The 19,418-nt window shown below is 44.4% G+C and overlaps 2 protein-coding genes across 4 annotated transcripts in view; both read right to left on the bottom strand.

Moving 5' to 3' along the window:
- Mlh3 (mutL homolog 3) overlaps positions 1-7,452 on the bottom strand; it is a 33,332-nt gene extending 25,880 nt beyond the window's left edge. For both annotated transcript variants that reach the window (XM_038337636.1, XM_038337637.1), the window contains exons 1-2: positions 7,373-7,452; positions 2,891-6,191 (exon numbers count right to left, since the gene is read on the bottom strand). In XM_038337636.1, the coding sequence (XP_038193564.1) occupies positions 2,891-6,128 (3,238 nt within the window). In that variant the 5' untranslated portion in view covers positions 6,129-6,191; positions 7,373-7,452. The remainder of the gene's footprint in view (positions 1-2,890; positions 6,192-7,372) is intronic.
- A 1,515-nt stretch (positions 7,453-8,967) lies between these two features.
- On the bottom strand, positions 8,968-19,328 carry Acyp1 (acylphosphatase 1). 2 transcript variants are annotated; one of them, XM_038337040.1, is made up of 3 exons: positions 19,089-19,328; positions 13,380-13,471; positions 8,968-9,371 (listed from the first exon to the last, which is right to left on the bottom strand). In XM_038337040.1, the coding sequence occupies exons 1-3, from the start codon at positions 19,234-19,236 to the stop codon at positions 9,156-9,158; spliced, it is 456 nt and encodes a 151-aa protein (XP_038192968.1). In that variant the 5' UTR covers positions 19,237-19,328; the 3' UTR covers positions 8,968-9,155. The 2 variants fall into 2 exon arrangements, with proteins under 2 accessions (XP_038192968.1, XP_038192967.1); XM_038337039.1 differs by lacking the exon at positions 19,089-19,328 and adding an exon at positions 13,731-13,870.
- Positions 19,329-19,418: the final 90 nt, after the last annotated feature.

Raw genomic sequence — 19,418 nt, 5'->3', positions numbered from 1 at the left:
CTACTATGACCATGATTGCATTGCATTATGTAGCTATCCCTAATATCCCTAATAAATGCTGAGAAGTCAGATGAGCCTCAGTGTGAGAACACCTACCACACTGTGACAGACAACAAGCACTGGATGAACCTGTGCAGAGATGAACACCTGGCAGAGCTGGAGACGGCTCAGCGGTTAAGAGCACTGGCTGCTCTTCCAGAGGTCCTGAGTTCAATTCCCAGCAACCACATGGTGGCTCACAACCATCTAAAATGGGATCTGATGCCCTCTTCTGGCATGCAGGCATACATGGAGACAGACACTCACAATATAAATAAATAAATCTTTTAAAAGAGATGAATGAGTGGATGAAAGGTACCCTATTCAAATACCAGTCTAAATGCTAACCATCTGGAGGAACAGCAGATTTGAGTCTTAGAAACAATTCTAAAGAGACAGTTTTGAAAAGCCTGAAAAATTGGCTCAGTGGTTAGGAGTACCAGCTGCATTTCCAGAGGACCTGAGTTCAGTTCCCAGAACCCACACAGTGGCTCACAGCCATCTGTAACTCAAGTTCCATGGATTTTGATGCCCTCTTCTGCCTCCATGGGCACGAGGCATGAACATGGTACACAGACTACATACAGGCAAAAACATTCAATACATAAAATAAAAATAAAATAAAAAGGAGGGGGGAAACACGTAACAGAGCTATTGAAAAAGACAAGCCTGTTTGACAAAAACTAAAGCAAGAGATTAGTTGAAGTAAAGTTGTATAATTCATAATAAGAGACTGAGGCCTGGGCAGTGTTGGTACAGCTTTAATCCCAGCACCTGGGAGGCAGAAGCAGGCAGATCTCTGAGCTCAAGGCCAGCCTGGTCTGCAGACCAAGTTCCAGGACAGCCAGGGCTACACAGAGAAATCCTGTCTCAAAAAAACAAAAAATCAAAATTAAAAAACAAAAGAGAGAGAAACTGACTGCCTTCAGTTCCTGATTTTCCTGCCTCCACCTCCCAAGTGCTAAAGTTGGTAGAGCTTTAACGTTTCTCTTAGTAACTCGTTACACATCTACATTCCCACGTGTGCCAGTCATGCCCTAATACCCCGCTGTAAAGAGCCGACTCCATGTGAATGGAGGGTGTGAGGTGCCATTTTTTTCAATGAACCTGTCTTGATAGCAAAATTAATTTTCATTTGGAACCTGACTTAACGCGCCTCTCAAAAGTTCACAAGACACGGTAATCCAGATGGTGTGGTGCACTGAAGTAGTTTCAACATCTACATCTACTTAACAGGAGCAGATGTTTATGTTAAGTGTGGCAGCTAAGATCCCCCTCCTTTCTTTTGGCAACAACCACCCCACACTTGAACATAATCCAATTATTTTTTTGGCGCTGTATCAGAAGCAGTTCCATTTCAGGAAGATGAGGTACCGGCACCTTAGATGTTCCGGCACCTTAGATGTTCCTCTCTGATAAGCATTCAGCACATACAAACCAGTACATATGACCTAGACTGGAAAGCACATAAAGGTGCCTTAAGAGCAACTGGATAGTCTCAAGAGCATTACTGAAAATAAAGGGTTTTCTCCTCCTATGAAATTCTCTAGAAGTTACAACAGTGATTTTTTCCCATAAGGAAAAAAATTGAAAAACATTTAAAACTAAAGGATTTATTTAACATCAGAGCCTCCAACAAGAAATATTTATCCTATGGAGACATTGTAATTTGCAATTATATTCATACAATTTACATTCTTTTACAGCATGCGAGACTTTTTCACAAGGATGCATATTTAATGTTTATCCTACTAGTGAAAGCCGAGATTACAGCCAGATGGAAATCAGCTTCACCGGCTCCCAACATCTGGCTCTCAACACACTGCCAAAACAATGTCACTTTTAATGTTGCCTGAAACCTGAGAACCCAGAGTCCTAGACCAGGCTCTGGTGTTGCTTTGTGGTGTGACCTGAAAGCCATATTATTATCAACTTCTTGTATTAGAAATTAATCAAGTGAATTGGTAAATATATTATAATAAAGTACATTTGATAAATATAATTATGAAGGCACCTATCTAGCCTACATTTTGAAAAATGTTTGGCTAACTCCTACTTTCCAGGGGAAGCTCACAAAATCCCACTGCACTGACCTATATATCTTATTGGGAACTTACAATAAGAATTTTCCCAACCTTAGGCTGGCAGCCACAGACAGAAGCAGTCATGTCCCTAAAGACAAATTTCTAGAAGTATATTTGGGAAGAAAGGGAAAGCAGGGTAGGTAAGTACTGTGGGCACAATTTTATTAAAATGACATCCATCCGTCCCCTTCCACACACACATCTCAGACGCATGTCGGAGCCTTTACATTCTTTATCAGTCATCATAGCATTCTCTCATTTAAATATTGGTAAACCTCAAGAATCTCCGGAAGCCTTAAACACAGTTTAGGTTTTAAAACTGGACAGAAGTCAGGTGTTGTAGTACATACTTTTTTTTTTTTTTTTTTTTTTTTTTTTTTTTTTTTTTTGGTTTTTTCGAGACAGGGTTTCTCTGTAGCTTTGGAGCCTGTCCTGGAACTAGCTCTTGTAGACCAGGCTGGTCTCGAACTCACAGAGATCCGCCTGCCTCTGCCTCCCGAGTGCTGGGATTAAAGGCGTGCGCCACCACCGCCCGGCTTTGTAGTACATACTTTTAATTCTAGCATTTGGAAGCAGGACCTAGCATGAGTTCAAGACCAACTTGGCTACAGAGTTTGAGGCCAGCCTGAGCTACACAGCAAGACCCTGTCTCAATATTCCCAACCCCAAACAACAGAACAATACAACGTGGCTTTCCAAGGCTGTCTGCTGGCCACCTCTGTGAACAATTGTATTGCTCTTTGGCCATTATTCTTCTTCATACTTACCATTCTCAAGTAGGACATCCACAGCCACAGTTGTCAGGTCTCTGGTGCAAGCAGTCTGAACGTCTTCCGTGGGAGCGATGAACGTGCTTAGCCCGGTTGTTCTGTTGATGTAAACCATTCTTCCCAGCGTTACATCAAAATGCTGTTGCCAACTCATAGGATATGAATTAGATTCTTCATTTTCGGAACAAGATCTTGTTTTAGACTCATCATTCTGGGAAGAAATTCCATCTTGGCTGGCAGTAGTAACTTCTACCTGACTCGTGATCATTCTACTGGGAGACTCAGTAGTTCCTGTATGTTGCTCTGAAGATCTGATGAGAACATCTGAATCCTTACTGGCTTTAGAATCACTGCTGGGTAACGGCAGAAGAGTTTCTGGGTTCTCTGTGTCGTCCATTACATTGTTAGAACGCTCTGCACTGTTGTGGATGGAATTATCCTGCGTGGCAGAATCTGGTATTAGAAGCATGCCACTCTTTATTTTTTCATGTTTATTGTTAAATAATTCACAGAAAGGTAAGTCTAACCTAGTGCCCCGGCTACTGTCTGTCTGACTGGAATCCGAATCTGGAAGTTCACTAATATGGCCTGTCATCTCCATTGTTCGAAGCTCCTTTTCAGAACCTTTCCGTCTGGATAATTTCGAAGCAAGTGACTCAGTGGACTTCTCAACATTAGAAGGTTTTCTGTTAAAGGGAGAGAATTCTGCCAGAGTAATAGGACTTTCTCTCAAGTGAGGCATCTGTTCTAAGCAAGCTTCTTTGGAAAATGGAGACTTTTCTGAGTGCAGGATGTGACTTACTGGTTGACAGGTGTCACAGTGCTCCACGGCAGTGATCTTACCACCATCAGACATATCTAAGTGGCTCTTGTCATTTAGTAGAATGTCAGGTTCAACCTGAGCATCACCATGGGTCCTGACTTCGGTGTTATTTTCCTCTTCTGTATCTAGAGAACTGTTAACCTTCCCATACTGCCTCTTAAATCTCTCTAAAGACCCTACTTGTGAACGCAAGCTTAGCTTCCTACGGCCTGAGCGTCTGGAGGGATGCATTGTTTTCTCTGTTTTCTTACTACCATTTGAAGCATATCTGCACCCTGGGAAGGAGGGTGCGTCAGGCAAAAAGCAACCTGTGTGTGGTCCTGTACCACCTTCCTGAAAAAGAGCCAAGCTCTCATCCGCTGCTACTGGGTTGTTCTCTGGCCCATAACCTGTGTTTGTCCTGCACAATTTTTTGTGGAGCAGTTGAGCAGATTCTGTACTTAAAGTGCTTGTTAAATCGGTGTCTGGAGTCTCGAGTGCGTGGTGTGCTCTGTTTCCAAATGTCTCTTGGGCACTTACAGGACCGGGTCGGACATAATTTTTAAATGAATGCTCTGTTTCACTTGATTTAGTGTGCACATTCTGTACCACATGAGTTATAAAGCCAGTGGAGCATAACTTAACCTCTCCATATCTAAAAACATTTACTCTTCCATGACCACTCGGCTCTTTTTCTCTTTTTTCCTTCTTTCTCTGTGTACCCTGGACTCTAAATGCTGTTGTCTCAAAAGGCAGAGGTTGGTACCCCGCTTCAGTAGCATCTTTATGTTTCTCCAGTAGGCTCGGAATCCTACTGTTTGGGGGAACGTTGGCAGCCATGACATTAACGACAGGACTTATTTTCTGTATTTCTACATCTGCCTCACTCTCCTCAAAGAGATGATGTGTCCGAACAGGGCTTGAAACCATTTTTGGGCTAGTTCCATGTAGACTTTCTGAAGTCCTTTGTTCCAAGAAAGATTTCTGATGTTTCTCGTTTTCTCCCTCTCCTCCCAACACCCTTGACGCTAAGTGAGCGCTGTCTTGGCTGTGTGATGGTGACTCTATCATTTCACTACGGCCCAGGCCGTCTGTTTCACAACTGTGCAACGAATCAATTGTCTGTTTTCTGATGGCTTCTGAATCCCCAGAATTCTGTGTGTTTCTACTCTCTATAGTAGCCGTTCTTTTCACAGCTTTCGACTGCAAATTCAACATTTCATAGGAATCCAAAATATTAGTGCACGCTTCCTGGAAACTGCTCTGGTCACACTTCTCACGAGCGGATGCGTGTGTCTGCAGAGTAGCACCAAACAAACTAAAATCGTTGTCTTCGTTAAATCCCTTAATAGCTTCACCTGATAACTCTACAAACAGGTTTTCTCGCTTTAAAAACCTTTTCACTCCTTCCTGAATACAAACCAACAGGGTATCCCAGTTCTGAAACTCGATCAGAGTTTTGGCGGGCTCCATGCACACGTCATATTCACAGCACTGGCACTGTACATTGATGACATATATCCCATGGAGTTCGGGGGCAGAACGGTGCCGAGGACTTGAATTCATTTGCCTATTGGCAGAGCCATTCTTTGGCCTACATATAGTACTTTCTTTTCTTAATAAAAAGTCAATGAGTTTATGCAACTTTGTCCTTAAAACTAATCTTCTGTTCACAAACAAAAACTGCATATTCTTATTGTAGTGCGCTTCAGAGCTAATGTAGCCACCAAACTCAAACTCCTTATATTTAAAATGTACTTCTCTTAACTTTTGAGACTTGCCCAATCCATAAATTTGACAAAACCGAGAACATATGTCTTTGGTTTTGGGGAGCTGGAGAACCATGGTACCAGAAACATCATTCCTCAAAGAGAAAGAGACAGAAGGGTGCATGAGGGAGATGGCTTCTACCCGCTGCCTGACCTTCTCAAACTCTAGTCTAGGATCCATGCTCTTCCTCCTCACGGGGAACTGGGAGAACAGGTTATACACGGTTACTGTGGTCCCCACGCTGGGTCTAGTCAGATCAGCTTCACAAGCGTTTAGGGCTTTCCCGTTCTGAAACATCTTCACAAAGGTCTTCATGGCCATGCTCTTCTTGGATGAAATTTCCACGGCACTCGCCATGTCGGCTATACTTGCCAAGGCCTCTCCTCGGAAACCATGGAACTTTGGGTTCTCCAAGTCCTGTACTGAGCTGCATTTGCTAGTAAAATACCGGTCTCCCGCCCTCTCTATCTCATCACCCGTCATCCCAAATCCATTGTCTATCACTTGAACTTGGAAGGTTTCCATATTCACCCTGACGGCCACACATTTTGCTTCAGCATCAATACTGTTGAGGATAAGCTCCTCGACACACTGGCCCAAGGAGGTTATGGCCAAACCGGAACGCAATTTGGCTTGGACTTCATCTGACAAGCACTTGATCATGGCAGGGAGACATGTGGAGAGAATGCCAGACACGGGCTTCCTTCTCTGACTGGAAATAATCACCTATGAAAAAAAGGAAAACAAAGAACACACAAACCCTATCAAACTTCGGTTACATAGCATTACTGACTTCTCTCGAGTATTATGAAGAACTACTGTTTGAGGAAAATAAAATATTAAACCAAAATATGAAAAAGAAGTATACTTCTAATTTCTAGACAGCACATAAAACTCATGCCTGGTATAATGGACCTCAATTCCAAAGAAGCACTCATAATTTTATAATTTTCCCTGTTCCTAAAGTGAATGCCCTAAAGAGAAACCATAATTATACTTGATGTTGACCCGTAAAGACACTATTCAAAATTCTAAGCACTTCACTAAAAACAGATGCCGAAATTAAATTCAGCTAAGAAACGTTAGCTAGAAATTATTCATGAAAAAGATCCAAGCTTGTTTCATAACGCTTATACATTACACAATATCCATGGCTTTTAGAAAAACTTTGGTGTGCTAAGACACTGTAAGTAAGAAAGTGAGACAACGGGACAGAATTAAGAAACATATCAAGGAGAGACAGGTAGTAAGCGATTACGATTGTCACAATTACTTTCTGAGGAGAGGCGGGGAGGGCGCGGCGTGGGGGATAAAGCAGGGAAATTCCTTTGCCTGTAAGTTTTCTACCATTTGCTGTTTAAATCCTGCTGTTGCTTGATAGTTAGCTGAAAAGTCCTGATTACTAATATTCTTTTGTGCTCATACGCTCGGTCTCTATATATCCCCAGAACAGAACATGGCAACAATAATGATGTATGGTATGGGGTTGTCTGAACTGATTTCAAGTTTTCTTGCAAGTACAAACAAACCCTAAGAGTCTAGGTCATTAAAGGTCTCACTTCCTTCTTCATAAACGATAACAGCAGAGGTGGTGGCAGGGCTGGCGTTTTTAAGCCTGGGCAAACTGGGGCTACGTTTGCTTTCTAAGACAATGAACTTAGCGGCCGTTGGCAAACGGGGTGAATGTTTAATAAGCATTCTGATTACTACAGTCCCAGGGTCTAGACAGTCCAGCTTCCCGTGCAGGAAGCTCGCGCCTGCGCAGTCCACCCGCCCCGCCGCTCCCGAGGCCCCTCCTTCTGGGGGCCCCCGCGCTCCTCCAGGCAGGCCCGCGGCAGTCGCCACAGCTCTTCTGGTGTTAAACGAGCTCCCCGGACCATATTTCAACACGTGCTTTCCCCTTTCACCTCGAATCTCCTCCATCAACTCTCGGGGACCAACCGCTTCCGGTGCCGGACGCGCGCTCTAGAGCATGCGCTTCCGAGACGCGGCGAGCCTGGGTCTGCCGGACGTCTCCTGCGCAGGCGCCAAGGTGGCTCCTTCACCTGGCTAGTTCTTATTAGTGCTCGCGCCTTATTCTCTTTTGGTATTGGGTGATAGGCTGTTTCCAGTTTTGGTTTGTTCCCTTTCTCGTTCTCTTCTTCTTTGCAGGTACTAATATTTCGTTCCACTTATATTTTGCTTGTTTCCTTAGTCTTTGTTCGCTAGACTGTAAACTATGTGAAGGTGGCCTTTGATTTTGTATACTGCCGCGACCTGGTGGCAAGTAGATATCAGAGAACGCAGAATATTCTTAGAATTAAAGCTGAGAAGTCAGACCTCCTCTTCTCCCTTGCCCTCTCCTTTGTTTTTCAAGACAGGATTTCTCTGTGTAGCCCCGGCTGTCCTGAAACTCACTTTGTAGACCAGGCTGGCCTCGAATTCACAGAGATCCGCCTGCCTCTACCTCTCCCACTACTCTCTTAATTTGCAAATCAGAATGCCAAGATTCCCTTCATTGATTTTTTTTTTCTTTTTAAAAATTTTCCCAATACCACCACTGCTTTTTCCTAACCGAAGGAGAACAGAGCTCTTAACGGCACAGTGAGAATGTTTTGGGAATTATTAACCTAGCCTCAGTTTTCTGCCTTCTGTCTCATTTTCATGGAAACCTCCTCTCCTGGGCCCTGCAACTTTTTTTTTTAAGAATTGTGTATTTTACATATATGGATTTTTGTCTGCATGTACATCTGCACACCAGAAGAGGGCATCCAATCCCATGGGACTACAGTTGCAGACAGTTGTGCATTGGGAATTGAACTCAGGACCTCTGGAAGAGCTAGCAGTGTTCTTAACTGCTGAACCACCTCTCCAGGCCACCCCTCCTCCCTGGAATGGAAGTTACGACAAACTTTAAAATAAGTATTTGTTTAGTTACTAATCAAACCAAATCAGACTTCTGAAGCCAGTGAAACAAGATTCTGATTATTGCTCAGTTTGCCAGGGCTCCATGACAAAAGGCCACAGTCTGGGTGCCTTAAGTAGCCGTTTCTTCCCCCGCCAGTTCTGGGAAGAGTCAGAGAGTAAGGTGTCAGCCAGGGTTTCCTCTGAGGCCTCTTCTTGGGTTGCAGCTGGCTGTCTTCACATCCTTTGAGCACACACACCAGTCAAGCAGGATTGGTACTTGGGTTAGGGTCTGAACATACACAGAACAGTCCAGCCCATAACTACTTTATGTGATGTTTTAACCCATGGAAAAGCAATGACAGCAGATGTTCTAAGAACCTGAAAGCCAAAAGTAATTAGCCCAGCACATCATCTGAACACTTCCAGCCTGACCTGGTGGATTTGTTCTTTCCACACATCTAATCTGAAGAAACTGAGAAACAATTCACAAAAATGACTCACAGTCACTTCTTCCCCTTCAGGCCCCGTTAAACTACTGCAAAGTCTTCCTCTCACAACACTGATTGATTACATCATGTTGCCCAAAAGTTCACTAAAGATTTAAGCACAATAAGCATCAGGTTCTAGTGTGTTTTTATTGGTTAGAATTGTACACAATTGCATTCCATCATACATGTGATACATGGTAACTTTCAAATGCGCAGCTAAAATAACTTACAAAAGCTAATACTGATCACAGAATAGTGCTTTGTCAGTAAAAAAAAAAGGAGGGAGATAATTTTGAAAACATTAAAATTCAGGTCATTATTTTACAATTTGAAAATCTGAATAATCCAGCTTTGAGATGACTTTCTCATTGTTGAAGTTCGCTCTGTCGATGTGGGATTTGGGACTTCCTCTCTTCTCCAGCCATTCCTGCATGCTCCGCACCTTGGAGACGGGGCCTTGCAGCTGTCCTTGCACGGTGCCCCGATCGGTGTTCTGGACCCAGCCCACCAAACCGAGCTTTTTGCCCTCAGCCTAGCGGGGAGAGAAGAGAAAGAACGATCCAGTGAGGCTGCACAGAACAAAGCGAGACCACACTCTGTGGCCAGAATCTTGGCCTGAAGTCAAACCACTGAGACTAATTTGACATTGTCCAGAAAAATCAAAACAGACACCAAGGAGAATCCTGTGGCTGACTTTAACATCAAGAGTAGCTACTCGATTCCACTTCCCTTTTCATTCTACAAAACTCAGCGCTGAATTCCTGACAATTTCCATTATTCAGTAATGAACATGGTTAGGACTAAAGAGTAAGCCCCCGAAAGATGCCTTTAAAATGCTTTCCTAAGGCTGACTCTTCTAGGCTCCTGGGCTTGCAGCTCTTTCTTTTTTCTTTTCTTGAGACAGTTTCACTATGTAACATTGGCTGACCTAGATGGAACTTATCAGGTAGTCCCAGCTAGCCTCGGTCTTCCAGCCATCCTCCTGCCTCTGCCCTCTGAGTGCTTGGATTAGAAGTGTGCGCTATCCCGCCCAGCCAAGTAAAACGAAGTGAGAGAGACCCTGAGTTTTAGTGAGGGTTTTTGCCGTACAGGGGATTCACCGAGGGCCTGATACATGCTACCCAGGCAAGTATAACAGCTCTAAGATATACCCCAACCCTCATTTTCTCGTCTCTTAACCAGCAATCTACTGGGTGCATTAGACAGAAAAAGCTTGAAGTTATTTGATCCTTCCCTTTGCCGTAGCCAGGACCACACGTAAATGAATCCAGATGAAGCGATCCTTTCTATCTTTAAAGACCATTACACAGTATTTCACAATTTCCTGGGCAACACAACTGTTGTTTTTACTCCAGAGGTTTCTCTAACCCAACATGTTTACATTACACCCAAAGCCCACTTTCTGTCATCTTTGGTAGAGAAGGAAAGCAGCTGAGATTGGGCTCTGACACTAGGGGCTCACAAGGCCCTACGGCTGTCATGCTTCCATCTGACTGGTTAGATCATGGGCCTGGCCACTGACGACACTGGCTGCTCTGAGAGACCAAACAGGCAGCCTGGAGAAACCAGGCCATGCCCCTGCTGCAGCGCTCTCTGGCCCAAGAATTTAAAAAGCCATGCTGTGTTATAGCCGCAGAGCTCACAGCCTCTAATATATGGTCCTATCCAGTATCTTGGTTCCTCCAGGCTCCTACTCCTGTAGACTGTCCTATACTAAATCCTAAAAATAACTAACTAACAAATTCTAATACTGAAAAGACTAAGAGTCAGATATTTTCTTTTGTTTGGGGGATTTCATTGAAGATTCCATCTGTGGTGGCTATCTCTATGTTTTTTTAAAAAAATATTTTTAATTATGCATATACAGAGGGTACAGTATGTGAGCGTGTTGAGTGCTGGTTCCCATGGAGTCCAGAAGAGGGTGGTGCCAGGCTCCCGGAACTAGAATTAGAGGTGGTTATGAATCACCCTATGTGTGCTCTGGCAACAGAACTTGAGTCCTTTGGAAGAACAGTGCAGGTTGCTGAGCCATCTCCCCAGGCTCCTAGGTTACCTTTATTAACAATACTCCTCTCCACTACAAAAACATACTTTTGAATTACATTTACTTATTTATTAGGGTGAGGCATGCATACCGTAGCACAAGTGTGGAGGTCAGAGGACTGCCTGCAGAGGCCTGCCCCTCCTTCCATCTTGTGGGTCCTGGGGACTCTTGAACTCAGCCCACAGGGCTTGGTGGCAAGTGCCTTTACCCACTGAGTCACAGTACCAGAAAGCCTGTAAGCCCTGATATGTTGCCTGATCTGATGTACTGTCTGTCTCTCATACTGCTCTCCTACCTCAAGGCATGGCCACAGACCCCCACAGTCACAAGGCTCTCCCAGTAAAGCTCATGTCTAAAGGGAATCTCATGCCAATCCCCTTTCCAATCCTGCTGCTCCTTATCCTAATGGTTTTTTTTCTGTCTAATAAGTAATCACAAAGTCTTTAAAGCTGAACATGAGGGAGCTGGAGAGGTAGCTCAATGGCTAAGAGCACTGGCTGCTCTTCCAGAGGACCTGGGTACAATTCCCAGCAACCACATGACAGCTCACAACTGTCCGTAACTCAAGTTGCAGGGGATCCGACGTTCTTACACAGACATTCATGCAGGTAAAACACCAATACACAAAAAAATTTTAAATTATTTAATTAAAAAAAATAAAGTTTCTGGGCAATGGTGGTACACGCCTTTAATCCCAGCACTCAGGAGGCAAAGGCATATGGATCTCTGTGAGTTCAAGGCTGCCTGGTCTACAAAGTGAGTTCCAGGACAGCTATGGTTATTATACAGAGAAACCCTATCTAAAAAAAAAAACAAAAACAAATAATAATTAAGAAAAAGAAAACAAATGCTTACAAATCTACAGATAGAAAAATACTAAAAGCGAGGCAGTGGTGGAACACGACTTTAATCCCAGCATTCTGAAGACAGAGACAGGAGGATCTCTTGAGTTCAAGGCCAGCCTGGTCTACAGAGCCAATTCCAGGACAGCCACTAGAGCTACACAGAGAAACTCTGTCTTGGAAAAGAAAGGAAAGGAAAAGTAGAGTCCCCAAACAGCATTTTCATTATCAGTATTTGCTTTTCTGTATTCTAAACTGTCTCCAAACTGGGGGTGGAGGTGGGGCAGGTAGAGAAAGATGCCCTGTAATATGTGTTCCCTTTTCCTCAACAACATAGATTCCTCTATGAGCATGTCACCACCATTTACGAAATCACAGGAACGTGCCCCGCATAACCAGTGGTAATGCTAACTCAAACCTCGCTCTGGCTTTCAGCATTTGACAGGTGCTTCACAAATGAACACAGAACAGAAAGACGGGTTTGTAAGTTAGTAGAGTGAGAGGCGCTGACCACTGACTCCCTCTTCAAAGATTCAGGTCTGGGTTTTCAGCATCGCAGTCCCAGCAGTGGGACACCTGGAGGAAAGTGCTGAGGGCCAGTATCTTTTTTTTTTTTTTTTTTTTTTTTTTTTGAGACAGGGTTTCTCCGTAGCTTTGGAGCCTGTCCTGGAGCTAGCTCTTATAGACCAGGCTGGCCTCAAACTCACAGAGATCCGCCTGCCTCTGCCTCCCGAGTGCTGGGATTAAAGACATGTGCGCCACCACCTACCTACATCTTACTCTGTAGGGTGCACATGATCTGGGCAGTCAACAGCCTGATCGCCCTCTGCTGAAGGCAGAAAGGAAAGTGAGATTGCCCTTGTGCACTGGCGATTAGTGGCAGGGAAACAGAGGCAGAGGCTGCCACGTTTGTTCATTCCCTCAAATACTCCCCATTACTATAAGGGGAAATACCAGACTCACCTTTGATGCTAACACCTATACTGGAATGGATAGAGTTTTGTGTTTGTTGTTTTTGTTTTTTGAGAGGAGGGTTCTCTATGCAGTCCTTGATGTACTGAACTGAACTTGCTATGTAGACCAGGCTGGCCTCAAACTCACAGAGATCCACCTGCCTCTGCCTCCTGAGTGCTGGGATTAAAAGCGTGTACCACCACGCCTAGCCTGATAAGGTATTTTAATAAGGAAAACTGACATTAGAAAGGGTGGATGCTCTTGTCCTTGTTCAACGATAAAAACAGAAAGAAACTGAGGTCTTGAGAGGAAGCTGGAGGAATAAACTTGTGGCGGGTATGACGGTGATCACCTGACTTACGTCAGTCTGATCAGTTCACCTAATGCCATCTCCATCTTGACGGTGGCTTTCCTATAAAAGTGACTTGGCTTGGTGACAGCACAACAGGGTGCTTAGGGGTATTCTTCAGAAGAGTCTAGATGCTCCCTTACCACTGCTTGAAAGAAACCAGTCGGGAGCTGCTTTCATTTGCACGGTGTTTTACAGACTGCGAAAGAGTCTCAATCCATCGCTCATCTCCAGCCGCAACTGTCCCCTTGAAGCTACCAAAAAGTCGAATTCCCATTTGTCAGAACAAGGCCTCATGTCCATCACCTAGTATTGCGCCCCGACACCTCTTCAAGTCTATAGGACACATACCTGAGTGTACTTGCGGAAAAACACTCTTTGAACCTTCCCAAAAATTTCATAATCCACTGAGACCAAGGTGTTCCCTTCTGCCATGCTCAGACCTGTCAGAAACCAGGAAAGCAGCAAGGTGAGGCACTGTGCCAGGACCCCATTCTAAGAAGAGGCTGCACCCATACTCCATCACCCCTGGGACCTCTGCGGAATCTCAGGGTCCCAGAACTGCAGGAGTAAGTGGGTGGGTGGGTGTTAACGCAAGGCCCAAGGGGTCGAGGGCCTTCACCTGCTCACCCCGCTACCCTCGCAGCCCTGCGGCCGCCATCCGTCCTCTCCCCACGCGGCCCGCAATCCCCTCCAACTGACACTTGGATGGTCCGAGCGGCGGACACTCAGGCTTCGCGGGCTTCCCCACCAGCCGCCCGAAACGCTCCAGAGACCTCCAGATCAACCGCCCACGCTAAGAAAACCGCCGCTCCCGGAAGTTTAGAGAGCGGCTTCTCCAACGCGGCCTGCACGCGCATCACCAAGGTCCAACCAATCATAGGTAGGTTGTCGACCAAGAGCCCGCCCGAGGGCGGGGCTTCAGGACCGGTAAACCTGGATTTGGATTGATCAAGTAAGCAGTCAGGCTTTCTGCCCACTGACCCAGCCTGCCTGCTCCCTTTTCTGTCACTAAACGTACCTCTCTTCTCATTTCCACGTGGGTATGGAAAGGCATAGACGAAACACTTAGAATATGTCCACTCATAAACTAAACAGTAACATGACTACCTACTACGTGCCAAGAGCTGTTGGCATATATCCGTTGACTGTAATAGCAGAATCCTGCACTCGGGTAGCTTAGCCATTCTTGAGATGAGAGACAGACAACAAACATTAAGCATCATAAGTAAATCAATAGAATAGGATTCATACCCACTTTTCTGGCCTATTTTTTTCTTTCTTCCAATTCTCTTCCAGTTTTGGGTTATGCATAATTTGGACTTGGTAGGAAGGGACAGTAAATACACTATCATGATGAAGTTATTCTATCTGGGTTTTAGGAAGCTGTCACCAAGAGTCTACCTTACTAAGATTATGCATAAATAAAATAATAAATAATAAAGCACATACAAGTAATTCATGGCTCCAGGATCTCAATTGAATCTATAAATCCAAGCAAAATAACCAAATTGCATGCATTTACTTTTAGAAAAAGAAAATTATGAAGGGGTTTTTAGGTGGGGACTGCTAAAATGAGAATTGCCGCATATGCATTGGAATTCAGTTACCCTTAGGAGTGAAAATGTGTATGAAACAAATTGTGTGTGATGTTTATTGTTCCTTTTGGGTTACTTGTATATATTATATCATTTTACCACACTGGGCCCCATTTGTTAATATGTCGGGTTGGCCAACTGGGCAAGATGAGACAGTTTGCTGAGGTAGCTATGGAGATCCACCATGGCAGTAGCTCCCCATTACAGAGTCATGAAGCCTTCCTGCTGGGAGGTGAAGGGGCTGGACTGAACGGTGTCCTTGGCAATATTTGAAAACAACACTAAACAGTGTATTTGACTGATGTAATTGCTCTAAAACTCATTTAAAATAAGTTTCCCTATAGATTCCAAACCCATTAAGCATTATATGGACAGAACACCATATGGTGTACGAAGACGAATGATGTATCATCTCTGCCCTCAAAGAGTTCTTTATTACAGACAAATGTGAAGCACAGAATGACAAGATAATGTGCAATGTGGTAATGCATTTCATAAATGTTCTTGAGAATTCCTCACGAACCAGCTCTGCATTACAACAAAACAGAAAGCGTTACGAAGAAGCAGAGATTAATTCTGACTGGAAAGACTGAGAAAGGGCTTGTGGAGAAGACCGCATTTTTCCATACTTACAGAGTCACAACCAGAAAGTGATGTAGCCAGGATTTAGTTTCAGGCGGCCAGGCCAAAGTCCACTCCCAAAATACGGCCTTCTACCATTCCCCAGTTTGTGGGTAAGGTAGTGCCCATCGGCAAGAAGGTAAGAATGGTTGTGATGAAGCCGGGAGCACTCAACGCCATGTGCACGTCAGGACCTCTGGGGAACCTTCTGAATATATACGCCCACATTTTATTCCCATTGCTTCCCACTGCACAACCATGGTTGAGAGCTCCTGAGATTGCCTCAGTTTATTAAAGGGAGACAGGACTACAGAGATATTCTACATCTAATGTGGGAGATAGAAAATGGTTTGAGGCCAGCCTGCTCCACAAAGTGAGTTCCAGGACAGCCAAAACCACACTGATAAACCATGTCTCAAAAAAACAAATAAAGAAAAAAAAAGAATCACTATGGAAGAGAAACTATAGGACCAGAAGTCAGAATGATTTATTAGTTAGTTAAATTTAATCATTTTACAATGTATCCTTGTATCAAAACCTCACATTTTACATTATTATATATGTATATATGTATGTATGTATGATTTGTGCATCTTCCCGTTGTTTATGTGTGAATGTGGACATACATGTGAGGGCCAGAGGACAACCTGAAGTGTTGTTCTCCAGGCACAACCTATTTTTTCCTTAGAGCAGTGTCTCTCGCGGCCCTAGAACTTGCTGAGTAGGCTAGACTGGGTGGCAGGGAGCCCAGGGAGTCACCTGTCTTTGCATTCTCAGAAGCAGAAATACAAATCTGTGCCACCAAGTCTGACTTTTTTAAATGTGGGTTTTGGCAACTGAGTCAGGTCTTGACTAAGCTATCTCCACAACCACAATATGTACAAGTTTTAAAAGACATACTTTGTAAATTTGTGCTGCTTCTTTTTTGTTTCTGTTTTGCTTTTTTTGTTTTTGTTTTGTTTTGTTTTTTCGAGACAGGGTTTCTGTGTATTACAGTCCTGGCTGTCCTAGAATTCATTTTGTAGACCAGGCTGGCCTCGAACTCACTGAGATCTGCCTGTTTTTGCCTTCCAAGAGGAAGGTTGGGATTAAAGGCGTGCGCCACCATTGCCCGGTTTGTGTTTCATTCTTGAGCAGGAGCTGTGCTAATAATCTCAGTATCAATTTTTAGTGTACATGTTTCCAAAGTACTACACTTATTATTTGTAATCTCTCTCTCCCTCCTTCCCTTCCCCACTCTTTGTGTGCGTGTGTGCATGTGTGCATGCGTGTATGTGTGTGCGTGTGTGCCCGCGCGTGTTTTTGTTACTTGGGAATGGGATCTAGGTCCTGTGCATTCTAAGTATACCTTCTACCACTGATTAATAAGCCCAGACCCTGTTAATATCTCAAGAAAGCTAGGAAAGAAGGTTTTAGAATCCTCATTTGGAAAACAATAAGGACAGATTTGGGACGCAGGTGCTGATGGTGAAGAGGGTAAAGCCATCCCCACAAGAAACACAGGCAGAACATGGGAGCATACAGCTTATTATGGGAAAAAACTGCAGATGTAAACTAAGTAGAATTTGTAGGTCAGTTGGAAGAGGTGGCTAGAGAGAGCTAGGAAGATGACGTATGCTTTGAGGGTGAGAGGTCATGAAACAGAAACAGCAGACAGAGAATATGGAGATCACCAGTGTTCTGTCCCACGGATTGGGGCTCCTGGGGAGCTGTCATGAGGAGGTGACAGGTGGGTAGTTAGAAATTTATAACTGAGAAGACTCTCACTAAGAAGGGGATTTTTTTTTTTTTTTTTGGTTTTTCGAGACAGGGTTTCTCTGCAGCTTTAGAGCCTGTCCTGGAGCTAGCTCTTGTAGACCAGGCTGGTCTCGAACTCACAGAGACCTGCCTGCCTCTGCCTCCCGAGTGCTGGGATTAAAGGTGTGCGCCACCACTGTCCAGCAGAAGGGAATATTTTTAAAAACATTTATTTTATTTCATTTGCGTTGGTGTTTTTTTCTGCATATATGACTGTATGAGGGTACTGGATGCCCAAGAACTGGAGTCACAGACAGTTGTGAACTACCATGTAGGGCTGGGAATTGAACCTAGGTCCTTTGGGAGAGTCGCCAGTGCTCTTAACCACTGAGTCATATATCCAGCCCCACCAAGGAATATTTTAAACATAGACAAAATTCCAGATTTCAGCATCTGGTAGAAGTCATAAGGAAGAGAATGCCTCTAACTGCATATACATGAAAAATAAGAGTGCTTGGGAGAACATCTAAACTTAGGAGGCCAATAAAGGGGAAAGTATAAATGCCTGAAACCTTAAATAGAAATAGATGGAGCAAGGCTGAGAAAGAAGAAAGCAAGAGGACACAGGAGTAAGTAGTGAGTATAGCATGAACAATAAAACAGAGACAGAGAGTGGGATTCAACCTGAAGATCAGAAAAGCAAAGCAGCCAACCACTAGAGAGCTCTTATCTCTAAGAAATACTCAGACTAAAGAGAAAGAGTTTCTGTCTCATCCTGGTTTATATTCCTCTCTAGTGCTGGGGTTAAAGGTGTGAACCACCACTATCTGAATCTATTTCTGCATTGGTCTTGTGTAGCCCAGGTTGGCCTTGAACTCACTGGGATCCATCTGCTTCTGTCTCCCAAATCCTGGGATTAAAGGAGTGGGCCACCACAGCCTGTCTTCTAATGGTTTAGTTTTACCTACTGGTCTTCAGGCAAGCTTTGTTTAGAAGACATAAATGAAATCTCACTATAGGGAATTGAGTTTTAAGGCAATGAATGATGAACACCGTCCAGCGAATAGGCTGCAGAAATAGAAGCTTGCCTTCTTGCCTTTACTCATGGGAAGGACATGAATAGTGTGCAGTTAACAGGCAAGCAGAAGTCAGACCGCAGGGGACTGGACAAGGAAGAGGAATAAGGAAAAGTAAGTGTGTGTGTGTGTGTGTGTGTGTGTGTGTGTATGTGTGTGTGTGCCTGGGGGAATCTAAGGCAAGCTGATGACATAGGCAGGAGGGTCAGGGGGCTGGACAGGAAGCCTGTCTCAAACCAAACACAAACAAAACAAAACAGAAGAAGAAGAGAAACAAGTAGGAGGCAGGTCCAGCGAAGTGAAAAACTTTTTTGCACGAAGAACTCATGCATATTTTAAAACCAGAGATTAACACGGAGGGTCCTGAAAGTAGTTAAAAGGGATGGATGCATAGGGAAAAGCCATAGAAGAAGACTTAATCAGGGGGAAAGCTGAAATTTCCCCGGCCCGAGTCAGTGGGAAAAGTCTGCAGTGTGGAGAGGCAAAAGGGACAACTGGGAATGAAAACAACGACTGATAATCTGCGCTGGAGAACCCACCAAGGAATTTCTTTGTAGCACAGAAAAGCTGACATCTGATATGTTGAAGGATTAACGGGACTGCTGTCCACTTTATTTCCCACGTGCACGAATCTTCTGCTTAGTTACAGGAAAAACTGAGCTGTCTGTTCCAAAAAGCTTATCCAAATGAACTGAAGCACGAAGAAGACAAATAAACCCTCTTCTGATGTCGAAAAGTTACAGGGGATCATTTACTGTTGAAATCAAGCTATGCTCATTATTGTCGATCTGGTACTTAACTTTATTATCATTACATTTGGCTGAGTCATTCCGGGGCCCAAAGTAGAAACGGTCAGATTTACCTCGTAAGAGTAAAACATTATAATAGTAACATAATTAGATTGGCCTTGGAAACTACCCTGGGACGATAACACGTAACGAAATAAAAGTAAATCTAATCGCAAGCGCCAAAGCATTGCAAGGGGAGAACAGCCCAGGAGCATATAGCCTGGAGCTTTGCAGCCCTACCTGGGGCCTGGGAGCAGCAGCCAAGTGCGCTCAGAAGGGCAATCAGCAGTCCCACTCCCACTAGCCGGGCGGATCCCCGAATCTTGTGGCAGGGTGACTCCGCAGCCCATCTAGGGGCTCCACCCTTCTCCCTAAGGTCTGGGAGCATCGTTCTCAGGGAAATGCAAGTTCTTCTTTGATGTAGCCCCAGAAAAGCCTCTCCTCTCCCCGCCCCAAGGCAGCGCTGATCTGAGCTGCAGAGTTGGCTGCACCCTGAGTCAAGTGACCCGCCGGCACCCTTACCCCCACCTTCCTCCACCCCAAACCCATTTTCCGGGCAGCGCCGGACCG

The sequence above is a fragment of the Arvicola amphibius genome, chromosome 7, assembly GCF_903992535.2.
Source record: "Arvicola amphibius chromosome 7, mArvAmp1.2, whole genome shotgun sequence".
NCBI lineage: Eukaryota > Metazoa > Chordata > Mammalia > Rodentia > Cricetidae > Arvicola > Arvicola amphibius.
Note: the sequence above shows the minus strand (reverse complement) of the source record. Positions and strands in the feature narration are given on the sequence as shown.